The 12,107-nt window shown below is 42.8% G+C and overlaps 1 protein-coding gene across 1 annotated transcript in view; it reads right to left on the reverse strand.

Annotated features, from left to right (window-relative positions):
* LOC122466011 overlaps positions 1-8,583 on the reverse strand; it is a 47,693-nt gene extending 39,110 nt beyond the window's left edge. The window contains exons 1-2 of the mRNA XM_043547509.1: positions 8,508-8,583; positions 1,593-1,674 (exon numbers count right to left, since the gene is read on the reverse strand). Coding sequence (XP_043403444.1) covers positions 1,593-1,608 — 16 coding nt within the window. The 5' untranslated portion in view covers positions 1,609-1,674; positions 8,508-8,583. The remainder of the gene's footprint in view (positions 1-1,592; positions 1,675-8,507) is intronic.
* Positions 8,584-12,107: the final 3,524 nt, after the last annotated feature.

Genomic DNA, 12,107 nt, shown 5'->3' on the forward strand with positions numbered 1-12,107 from the left:
TGAGTGATCCCTGTCTGATCACGCCCTTTGCCATACTGCATTATGGCCAAGAAGGTAGAACTTCTGAAAAGAATAAATCAGCACCAGCAGATCACAGTTTAGTCTGCTGTACGTAATCATTAGATCATGTGGGTTTTGGAAGGAACTTCCTCCAGCAACTTTGTCAAAATTCATGTGGATGAATTTTCAAGCAAAAGTGACAGGTTTCAGAGTAACAGCCGTGTTAGTCTGTATTCGTAAAAAGAAAAGGAGTACTTGTGGCACCTTAGAGACTAACCAGTTTATTTGAGCATGAGCTTTCGTGAGCTACAGCTCACTTCATCGGATGCATAGTGCACTTCAAGCAAAAGTGGCTTTTCAAGTTTTTGCAGTCTTCAGTGCAAATAATTTTCAGCCACCTGAAATTCTGGGGTGTGAAATCATGCAAAAAACCAACGAACCAACCAACCAAAACCTGGTTAAAAAAAGTTGCATGAATTTTCTTGAAAATATTTCCAATAGTTCCTTGCTCCCCCTAATTCTCATCAACACTGTGGCTCCATAATAAATTACACTTATAAAGTTCCTTTTTACTTTGTGTCCTGCAGTGATTCACCTGCAAGAAGACACAGAAAAGTGATCCAGTGTGATCCATATTTAACTTTTTAAAAATGTCATTGAAACTATTTAATTTTAAATATACTTTTTTATTTTAAACCAGAAAAGTTGGTTAAAAAAGCTTCTCTGCATAAAAACACGGAAAAACTAAACGACAATGAATTTATGAACAGGTCTAACATTTTTCTTCTCTGTTTAAGGAAAACAGTTAGAAAAAATCGGCTAAGCCGTTACTAACTGCTGCTCAACATGAGTACTGTGCAACTCCACGGTATGGCCATTCTTTTTGCATGTCCACTGTTTAGAACAACAGCTGAAATCATATTTTAAATCTGACTTTCCTAAAGAATGGTGTTTTGCAGCCTTCCCAAATCACTAATCACAAATCACTTGGTCACATTGTGAACCTCCTGCTCCTGTTCTTGAATGGTTACTTGCCTATGTAGTCTCTATAGAACCACTTGGGTGAGTAACTGCTCACCAAAGGAAGGAAGGGGGAAGTTCAGAGGTTTGTATGATCAAAAGATAACAAAGGCAGCATTTTCTGCAATCTCTCAGGCAACAAAAAGCGTTGAATTAAAGTGGTTTACAGAGCTTGTCTAGAGAAACATTGCAACCTAACGTAAACCATAAAATGCCGCGCAGCCTCACATTACAGATTCCAGGCAAAGCTGGAAGGTGTGGTAATATCTTTAAGGGGATAGAGAGTGGTGTTAGATTTGGAGCATATATGTGTGTATAAATATTATACAACATTTAATTAAATCTTACAAATTTTCAAGAAATTGTTAATTGATTGATCATATATTGACTACAGAGATGCACTTGTGCATTTGGATGTATTTTTATGTAGCTCCACACATACTGAAAGATGTACTCAGGTTCATTTTATTACAAGACTATGCCCTTGTGCAGCCATCGTGCTGGATAGTATCTTGTTCTATTCAGTGATTAAAAAATTGTGCTGACAACCCTCCTTTTGCATTTTTACTCACCTAGGCTTAATTTCATTACATCATTCTTTGGTGTTTTATGACCATCTTTAGACTCATATATTCCTCCAAACAAATAGATATCCTGTTGGCAAGAACTGCAACTGTAATACAATATATATGACTCTGTACTCCATTATCTTATGGTAAGTCTCTTTCCCTGCAATTTAGCTGTATGCATCTAGAAAAACAACATGAAAACTCCCCTCTCCTCTCAACACACAATATCCCCTGTCCCACCCTGCAAAAAAAAAAAAAAAAAAAGAAGGGGGGGGAACCTAATAATTTATTAACTCTTATTACTAATGAAAAGAGAAGAGTAGACAATGTAATGAAATCTACTGGGGTCTCCCTATGTGGAAATAATTTACCTGGATTTACTGCTTGGTTATTACATTGATGAGGCTATAGAAAACTTTAAAATAGACAGATTCTTAGGGCATTCTGAACATTTTCCATATATTAGTGAATGCAAAAATGCTGCAGTGTTTGCAAGTAAGAGGTGTTTCAGACTGCAGTGAAAAGGAAGAGAATCAGTACTGTCACTCCTCATCCAGGTTGTTGGATTCCCAGAAGGTAGCGCATATAGCGGGGTTAGACTTTAGAAGAAAAAGATATGGCATTCAGCACTCCTTCAGCAACCTGTGCAGGCTGATGTGCAGTGTGGCAACAGAGGAAACTATGAGACATAAACAAGTCATGCAGGAAGTAATGATATTTTTAAAAATGAGCACAGTGTTTGCATGAAAGTTATTTGCTACGCTTGACAGTATTGAAAACTGAACTCCTTCATTTATGTACTGCTAAAAAGCACTTGCCGTGCTAGGAATCCACATTGCTCTGCCACTGGTCCTGAGCTCTGTGCTGGAAAGAATGCTGCAAGGATTGTGAGGTTTGTTCAGCCTCCATACTGTTGTATCAACCAGGCAAGGTACTAACAAGCTTCAATAGGACTTTATTTTCAAAGTGGAAACCCCTTTACCAAGCTGCTGCTGCATCCTCTGTAGCTTTCTCCCAGCCTCTCAACTCCTCCCCCATCCTTCCTGTTTCCTGTCCTTTCAGACTCCCAACAGCCAGTGCTCCCAATTCTAATAATTACAAGCAACATCTAAACACCACATTCCCTCCTCTCTTAAGAAACTCTCCCAATTAAAATAAACATTGTTGTTCTAACCACAGGAACAAATATGAAACAAGACACTGTACTGTTGGCAGAAATATTACACTGAAAACACTGTAGATACTACATAACATAGTCTCTAGTCCAGACAGGTGGTCGTCTGGGTATGACAGGCCGTCTCTCAAGCCCATGTTCCAGTGCAATGTCTTGTTGTGTTGGTACTACAGTGAAAGTCATCCAATGCAGACTGGGTGTTGGCATAATCTCCTCTTGGTGCATAGGCAGGTGCAAGATAAGAAGCATTCCATACCCGCCCATCAGAAAGTCGATAGGTGTAAGGTCCCTTCTTCTCTATGATTTTAAGAGGAGCTATGAATTTATGGTCCCCTTTGTGTGAAATTCCAGGTTTTCGCATTCTAACAAAGGAATCACACTCAAACTTTGGTTCCTTAGCACCCCGCTGCTTGTCTGTGAAAGCCTTAGACTTTGCTTGGTTCTGTTCAACTGTTTTTCTCACATCATCCTTGTTTGGGGCATCTGGTCGTGCCTTTAAGAACCGAGCAATGTTCAGTTTAGTATTCATCTGTTTCCCATGCAGTAACTCTGCGGGTGATCTTTGCATTGTGGCATGTCGTGTAGCCCGGTACGCTTGCAAGAAATCAGTAGTGAGGGGTATCCACAATCGCCCTTCCAGTTTAGCCGTTTGCAAACTCTCTTTCAAACTTGTGTTAAACCGTTCGATTTCCCCATTGGCTTGAAGGTAATATAGGGATGACCTTCTGTGCAAAATGTTCCTCTGTGCTAGAAAAGTTTCAAACTCCAGGGAAGTAAATTGACTACCATTATCTGAAACCAGTTCTTTGGGGTTATCTTCCCTGCTAAAAACTGAAGAGAGGAACTTAATTACTGTAGCAGAAGAGATTTGCCATGTAAACGCTACCTCAAACCATTTACTGAAATAGTCTATTAAAGTGATGGAATAACGGCAGTCAATTGGAGCAGTATCAAAGGGTCCTACAATGTCAATTGCCACTTTTTCCCATGCAGATTCAGGAAGAGGAAGGCTGTAATGGAGGGGTACATGTCACTGCTGTCTTATCATGCATTTGGCAAGTGACACAGGATTTTATGAGTGCTTCAGTTTGAGAGTCCATCCCTGGCCACCAATACAGATCCCGTAGTTGTTGTTTGGTTCGGACAATTCCTTGATGAATATCGTGTGCCAGGTGTATGAGTTTTGACTGTAATTCTTCTGGCACAAGGAGCCGGTGTGTACCTCGTAGCACACAGCCATCAAACAAAGAAAGTTCATCCCAAACTCTAAAATAAGGCAGCAAAACTGGGTCAAGGTTTTTAGGGTGACTGGGCCATCTCTTTGTCAGAAATTCCCATAGTTTTTGTTGAATTGGACATGCTGAACAAGCAGCTTGAAATTGTTCTCTTGTAACTGCAGTGAGAGTGCTTGTAATAAGCACATCCACTACATTCTCATCCTCCATTGGACCATCTGGTGAAGGCAAAGGCAGGAGAGAAAGGCAATCAGCGACCACATTTTGGTTTCTAGGTTTATATTCCAGTTCATAATTGAAAGAGAGTAGTCTTGCAGACCATCGAGCAATACAGTATCCTGCTGTTCCCAGTCCTTTCGTGGTGAGCAACGTCGTCAAAGGGCGCTGGTCTGTGCGCAACTTGTATGTGCGGCCCCACTGGTAAGTTCTCCATTTTTCAGTAGCCCAGACACAAGCAAGTGCTTCTTTTTCGACTGTAGAATATTGTCTTTCAGCATTACTTAGTGTCCTTAAAGCAAATGCAACAGTCCTCTCTGTGTTGTCCTCATGTAGTTGTGTGAGAACAGCCCCAAGTCCATAATCAGAAGCATCAGTAGTTACAATTGTGGGCAATGCAGGACTGAATAGTGCAAGTACTGGACTATGTACAATCAAGTCTTTCACCGTTTCGAAACTAGCTTGTGCATCCATTGTCCGCACTAAGGTTGAATTTCTCTGTAGTAATTCCCGTAACAGTTCGATGACAGAAGCATAATTGGGAATGAATTTTGCATACCAGGAGGTAAGACCCAAGAAGGAATGTAAGGTTTGCAAATCTGTTGGAGAAGGAGCATTTGAAATTGCCAGGATATGATCTGGATCAGGTTTTAGTCCAGCCTGTGAAATTGTATGCCCCAGAAAGTAGAGTTCAGTTTGTCTAAATTTGCATTTTGGACCTATTGAGCTGGAGGCCTGCTGTGCTGATGCAGTTTAGTACAGACTGCAGGTTACTGTCATGCTCCTCAGAAGTATTTCCAAACACGATAATATCATCCAAACAGCAATGAACTCCATGTTGATTCTTCAGAATCAATTACATCATCTTTTGAAAAGCACATGGCGCAGATGCGAGACTGTATGGAACATGTTTAAAACAAAATAGTCCCTCATGTGTAATAAATGCTGTGAGGTCTCTGCTATCTTCATGCAACATAACCTGGTGGTATGCACTCTACAAATCAAGAGTAGAAAACATCTTTGCTCCACGGAGTTCTGCAAATACTTCTTCTATGTGAGGAGGGGGATGGCTGTCAATCACAATAGCTTTATTTGGCTCCCTTAAGTCCACACAAAGGCGAATGCCTCCACCCTTCTTCTTCATCACTACTATAGGTGAACCCCATTCCGAGGAGTCGATGTCTTCAATAATGTCCTTTTGAACAAGTTTTCTAAGTTCCTCTGAAACAGCTTCCCTGACTGAAAATGGTAAGCGCCGTAACTTCTGTCGTACAGGCATCATATTATTCCGCATTTTAACTTTATGCAGAAACCCATAAGCACAGCTGAGTTTCTCCTCAACCTGGTGTTGGGTCCCAGGTGAAACTGGTACCGCAAGAGTGCTTTGCTGAGGAAGATCAATTCGTCCATTAACTACCCTGAGATTTAAAGCAGCCAATAAATCTCTGCCAAGGACAGGAGTGCCTTTGTGGACAATTTTCAGAGTAGCAGCCGTGTTAGTCAGTATTCGCAAAAAGAAAAGGAGTACTAGTGGCACCTTAGAGACTAACCAATTTATTTGAGCATAAGCTTTCGTGAGCTACAGCTCACTTCATCGGATGCATGAAGTGAGCTGTAGCTCACGAAAGCTTATGCTCAAATAAATTGGTTAGTCTCTAAGGTGCCACTAGTACTCCTTTTCTTTTTGTGGACAATGTAGAACTCTGCAGTTACACAGCAATCACCAAAAGTAACTATTACTGGCAGGCAGCCATGTACCGGAATACAGTTTTTCAAATAGCACACCAAGTGAAGTTTGGGTTCAGTAAGAGGCACATCTTTAAAGTAATGCAGATAGATGGAATCAGGTAGTATAGATACTGCTGAGCCAGTGTCCAACATCAGCTGAATAGAGTGTGGTTTGCTTGAGGGTATGGCGGAAACGTTTACAGTGCACTTTATCTGTTCTGGAATATGTGCAGTAGTGATTTTGTCCACGCTCAGCACAGTAACATCTGGTATTGTAACTGCATGCACCTGTTGATTGAACTGGCTGCCGCGACATACTTTAGCAAAATGTCCAATCTTCTTGCAATGATTGCACTGAGCTACTTTTGCTGGACATCCTGTGTAGCTTGCAAGATGTTGTGGGGATCCACAGTGAAAACATGCTTTTACTGTATTTTGAATTTGCTGATTTGGTGGTTTTTCATTAGTTTTCCTCTTGCAATTGTGTGTCTGCAGTGGTAGTGAACTTTTCTGCAAAGGAGTCACAGTCTGGATTGTGCCTCCTGTATCCATGCTCATTTTTTTGGCTTCAGCTGTAGCTGACTCAATCTGAGTAGCAATGGTTATTGCTTTTTCTAGTGTAAGTTGTGGTTCTAGAAGTAAGTGTTGTCTTACATGAAGCATGGTTGTTTTCTAAATGAGCTGGTCTCTAATCATCTCATCTGCCATATTCCCAAAGTCAAAAATTACAGTCAGACTCCTCAGGGAAACAATATACTGCATTATAGTTTCCCCTGGTTTCTGCTCACGCTGGTGAAATCTGTCGCGATTAGCTACTACATTCACTTTTGACACAAAAAAATTCTTTAATGCAGTGAGTGCAGTCTCATATTTATCATCTGCAAGGGGAAAAGTGTAAAATATACGCTGCCCTTCTGCTCCAAGGCGGTGGATTAGCAGAGCACACTTTCTTACTTCAAGAAAGAAAAGGAGTACTTGTGGCACCTTAGAGACTAACCAATTTATTTGAGCATAAGCATCCGATGAAGTGAGCTGTAGCTCACGAAAGCTTATGCTCAAATAAATTGATTAGTCTCTAAGGTGCCACAAGTACTCCCTTTCTTTTTGCGAATACAGACTAACACGGCTGTTACTCTGAAACCTTTCTTACTTCAGAAATCTCTGTAGCACTGATTGCAAGCAGATAAATCTCAAACATATGGATCCAGGTAGTAAAAGCAATTTGAGGCTCACCTGGGCTTTGCAGAAAGGGTGCAGGTGGGTTCAGAGGCAGAAGATCCATCCTCATCACCAAAATGTATCAGCCAGGCAAGGTACTAACAAGCTTCAACAGGACTTTATTTTAAAAAGTGGAAACCCCTTTACCAAGCTGCTGCTGCATCCTCTGTAGCTTCCTCCCAGCCTCTCAACTCCTCCCCCCCTTACTTTTTCCTGTCCTTTCAGACTCCCAACAGCCAGTGCTCACAATTCTAATAATTACAAGCAACATCTAAACACCACACATGCCCATTCAGTCTAGAGCAGTGGTGGATAACCTGCAGCCCGCTGACATTGACCCTCTGCAGGCATGGCCCCCTGCAGGTCCCAGTGGCCATGGTTCGCCATTCCCAACCACTGGGAGCTGCGGAGGGCTGTGCCTGCGGACGGTGAACGTCAGCAAAATGTCTCGTGGCCCGCAATCAGATTACCCTTATGGGCCACATGCGGCCCGCGGGTTGCAGGTTGCCCACCACTGGTCTAGAGTCTCTCTGATGAGATTGCCAACTGTAATGATGTGTATTGATGTGGGCACTTGTCCACTGGGAACTGGACCAGGCACATCCACTCACTCACACAGACCAAAAAGCTAGAGAGCAATAACATTCAATCACTAGCAATCTGGGCTAAATTTGAACAAGTGATCTGTATGCCAAATGGATCACATTGTGCCAGTGATATTTATGAGGAAATCCCAACTGAAAACTTAGCACTTGCATATGTCTTTACATTTGAAAAACAAATATACTCCACATTCAAGCATTAATGAATATATTCTGACAGCACCTGTGTGGGGTAAGTTAGTATTATTATCCCAGTTTCTCAGATGGGAAACAGGGGAAGAGATATTAAGATCAACTTTTTCTAAAGCGGCCATTTCTATCAGATGCCTCAATTTTTTGGTGTTCAAGTTGAGACACTTTCAGAGGCATGGAGCACCCAAAATTCCATATGAAGCCAAATGAAGTCAGTGGGATCTGTGGCTGCTCAGCACCTTTCAAAATGGGGCCTCAAATTGAGTAGACAAAAATTAAAGGGCATTTTTGAAAATCTGGGCCTTAATGACTCTCTCAAGCTCATACAGTGACAGAGCCAGAATTTGAACTCGGGAATTCCTGGCTCCTACTCCTGTACTAGACTTCTTGATCATACAGCTGCTCAGAAAAACCTAGAGGTGAAATCCCATTACACCGTCTTTAAGAGTATATATCTGAGAAGTGTTGAGAAGGAGACATTCCTACTTCTTCCCTCCATACTGGAATTACAGAAAAAATAAACCAGGACAGAAAAATGACATTTGGTCTATACCTTGTCATGGTGTGCTGTAAATGTGTGATGTGTCCTTCCATTGGGTATCTCTCCCTTGACTTCACACTGCTGCCAGGTTAACAAACCTGTTAAAAAAGAGCCTCACATAATTATATATTTTCCATTGATTTCCCTTGCAATCTGAAAATCATAAAATTTACATACTACAGCCTTTTAAAGTGCAGCTATAATCCAAAAACTGGTTGCAAAAATGGACTTGTGGGGGATCCAGATTTATTCTCTCCCAATTTGTTCAATTCACCAGTTAGAAGATACTTTTTCGAACTGACAACACTGCAAACAATGTGTGATCTGAAAACCAAACCATCTTCTTTCTGCTTCTTACATTATTACCAATAATAAAGACTGCTGTCAGAACTTATTCGACAATTTTGTTGATGATGCCTGAGGCAGAAGAGACTCTAGCTCACTCTTACATATCTTGGATGGCTCTATGGTGCTAACAGTATTAAAAACTCATTTTTGTCAGGAAAGTAAGTGGACAGGCTTTGAAGCCATAAAGGACCATGGTATGTTGAGTGAGAGGTACCATTTTTATGTACAGGTTTCAGAGTAGCAGCCGTGTTAGTCTGTATTCGCAAAAAGAAAAGGAGTACTGGTGGCACCTTAGAGACTAACCAATTTATTTGACCATAAGCTTTCGTGAGCTACAGCTCACTTCATCGGATGCATTCAGTGGAAAATACAGTGGGGAGATTTATATACACAGAGAACATGAAACAATGGGTGTTACCATATACACTGTAAGGAGAGTGATCACTTAAGATGAGCTATTACCAGCAGGAGCACGGGGGGGGGGGGGGTGGAGGAGGGGGAGAAGAAAACCTTTTGTAGTGATAATCAAGGTGGGTCATTTCCAGCAGTTGACAAGAATGTCTGAGGAACAGTGGGGGGCGGGGGGGAATAAACATGGAGAAATAGTTTTACTTTGTGTAATGACCCATCCACTGCCAGTCTCTATTCAAGCCTAAGTTAATTGTATCCAGTTTGCAAATTAATTCCAATTCAACAGTCTCTCGTTGGAGTCTGTTTTTGAAGTTTTTTTGTTGAAGAATTGCCACTTTTAGGTCTGTAATCGAGTGACCAGAGAGACTGAAGTGTTCTCCGACAGCTTTTTCAATGTTATAATTCTTGACGTCTGATTTGTGTCCATTTATTCTTTTACGTAGAGACTGTCCAGTTTGACCAATGTGGAGGGAGGGGCAGAAGGGCATTGCTGGCACATGATGGCATATATCACATTGGTAGATGTGCCCGTGAACGAGCCTCTGATAGTGTGGCTGATGTGATTAGGCCCTATGATGGTGTCCCCTGAATAGATATGTGGACACAGTTGGCAACGGGCTTTGTTGCAAGGATAGGTTCCTGGGTTAGTGGTTCTGTTGTGTGGTGTGTGGTTGCTGGTGAGTATTTGCTTCAGGTTGGGGGGGCTGTCTGTAAGCAAGGACTGGCCTGTCTCCCAAGATCTGTGAGAGTGATGGGTCATCCTTCAGGATAGGTTGTAGATCCTTGATGATGCGTTGGAGAGGTTTTAGTTGGGCGCTGAAGGTGATGGCTAGTGGCGTTCTGTTATTTTCTTTGTTGGGCCTGTCCTGTAGTAGGTGACTTCTGGGTACTCTTCTGGCTCTGTCAATCTGTTTCTTCACTTCAGCAGGTGGGTACTGTAGTTGTAAGAATGCTTGATAGAGATCTTGTAGGTGTTTGTCTCTGTCTGAGGAGTTGGAGCAAATGCGGTTGTATCGTAGAGCTTGGCTGTAGACAATGGATCGTGTGGTGTGGTCTGGGTGAAAGCTGGAGGCAGGTAGGTAGGAATAGCGGTCAGTAGGTTTCCAGTATAGGGTGGTGTTTATGTGATCATCGCTTATTAGCACCGTAGCGTCCAGGAAGTGGATCTCTTGTGTGGACTGGTCCAGGCTGAGGTTGATGGTGGGATGGAAATTGTTGAAATCGTGGTGGAATTCCTCAAGGGCTTCTTTTCCATGGGTCCAGATGATAAAGATGTCATCAGTGTAGTGCAAGTAGAGTAGGGGCATTAGGGGACGAGAGCTGAGGAAGCATTGTTCTAAGTCAGCCATAAAAATGTTGGCATATTGTGGGGCCATGCGGGTACCCATAGCAGTGCCGCTGATTTGAAGGTGTACATTGTCCCCAAATGTAAATAGTTATGGGTGAGGACAAAGTCACAAAGTTCAGCCACCAGGTTTGCGGTGACATTATCGGGGATACTGTTCCTGTTCCAAGCTGACTGCTTGTAGTCCATCTTTGTGTGGAATGTTGGTGTAGAGGGCTTCTACATCCATAGTGGCCAGGATGGTGTTTTCAGGAAGATCACTGATGGATTGTAGTTTCCTCAGGAAGCCAGTGGTGTCTCGAAGATAGCTGGGAGTGCTGGTAGCGTAGGGCCTGAGAAGGGAGTCTGCATAGCCAGACAATCCTGCTGTCAGGGTGCCAATGCCTGAGATGATGGGGCGTCCAAGGTTTATGGATCTTGGGTAGCAGATAGAATACTCCAGGTTGGGGTTCCAGGGGTGTGTCTGTGCGGATTTGTTCTTGTGCTTTTTCAGGGAGTTTCTTGAGCAAATGCTGTAGTTTCTTTTGGTAACCCTCAGTGGGATCAGAGGGTAATGGCTTGTAGAAAGTGGTGTTGGAGAGCTGCCTAGCAGCCTCTTGTTCATATTCCGACCTATTCATGATGATGACAGCACCTCCTTTGTCAGCCTTTTTGATTATGATGTCAGAGTTGTTCCTAAGGCTGTGGATGGCATTGTGTTCTGCACGGCTGAGGTTATGGGGCAAGTGATGCTGCTTTTCCACAATTACTTTTCTGATAATATCCAGACTGTAACTAAATTTCCTTTTTTATACTTCAGCAGAAAACTTGGTGGGACAGCATAGTAAATTGTTGCAAGAAGTTTTACTTGAAAGGCTAATAGATCAAAGGAAGTTACAGTTATAGTTCATGGGTTAGCAAAACAGAGTGGTGTAAAACCACCAACTCTCACTGCTGAAGAAACAATGTGCGGGAAAAATATTTTTTGCAGGTCAGCTGGAGTGAAACATTTTGAGATAGATTGTGGCTTTTTAGCCACTGTCCTGAAGAGAAGGCCATGTCAAATTGCAGTGCCTGAGAAGGAGCACCCGGGAGGTTGGCACAATCTTTCCGGTGATGCTCCTTGCCATAAGAGGTGAGCAATCTGCTACCTTTATGTGCTGGCTCCACTCCACAAGCTGATGCAGAAGGGGAGTGGGAGCACAGCCCTGCCTCCTCCCTCCTCCCTTTGTGGAGCTCTGCTTCCTGGGGGCAGGGGGTTAGGCTAGGCCGACCAAGGCTAGGCTGTTTTTGTGCTCCCCAAAGTGCAGGGAGCACAGAGACTGGTCTGTATGTAACCTTTGCACAGCTGCAGAGAGGGGTAAATTGTCTTGCTCGCCCCTCTGGCCCCATGTAGTTGTGCAGGGGCCACACCTGGTCCCATGCAACCATACCGAGGCCACACCCAATTTGCCCCCCATGCAGTCTCACCTCAAACCTCTGATAAAAATAAAGCCGATTTTGCAGATGGAACACTCCCTTTACAGTGA

The sequence above is a fragment of the Chelonia mydas genome, chromosome 5 (assembly GCF_015237465.2).
Source record: "Chelonia mydas isolate rCheMyd1 chromosome 5, rCheMyd1.pri.v2, whole genome shotgun sequence".
NCBI classification, from domain to species: Eukaryota; Metazoa; Chordata; order Testudines; family Cheloniidae; genus Chelonia; species Chelonia mydas.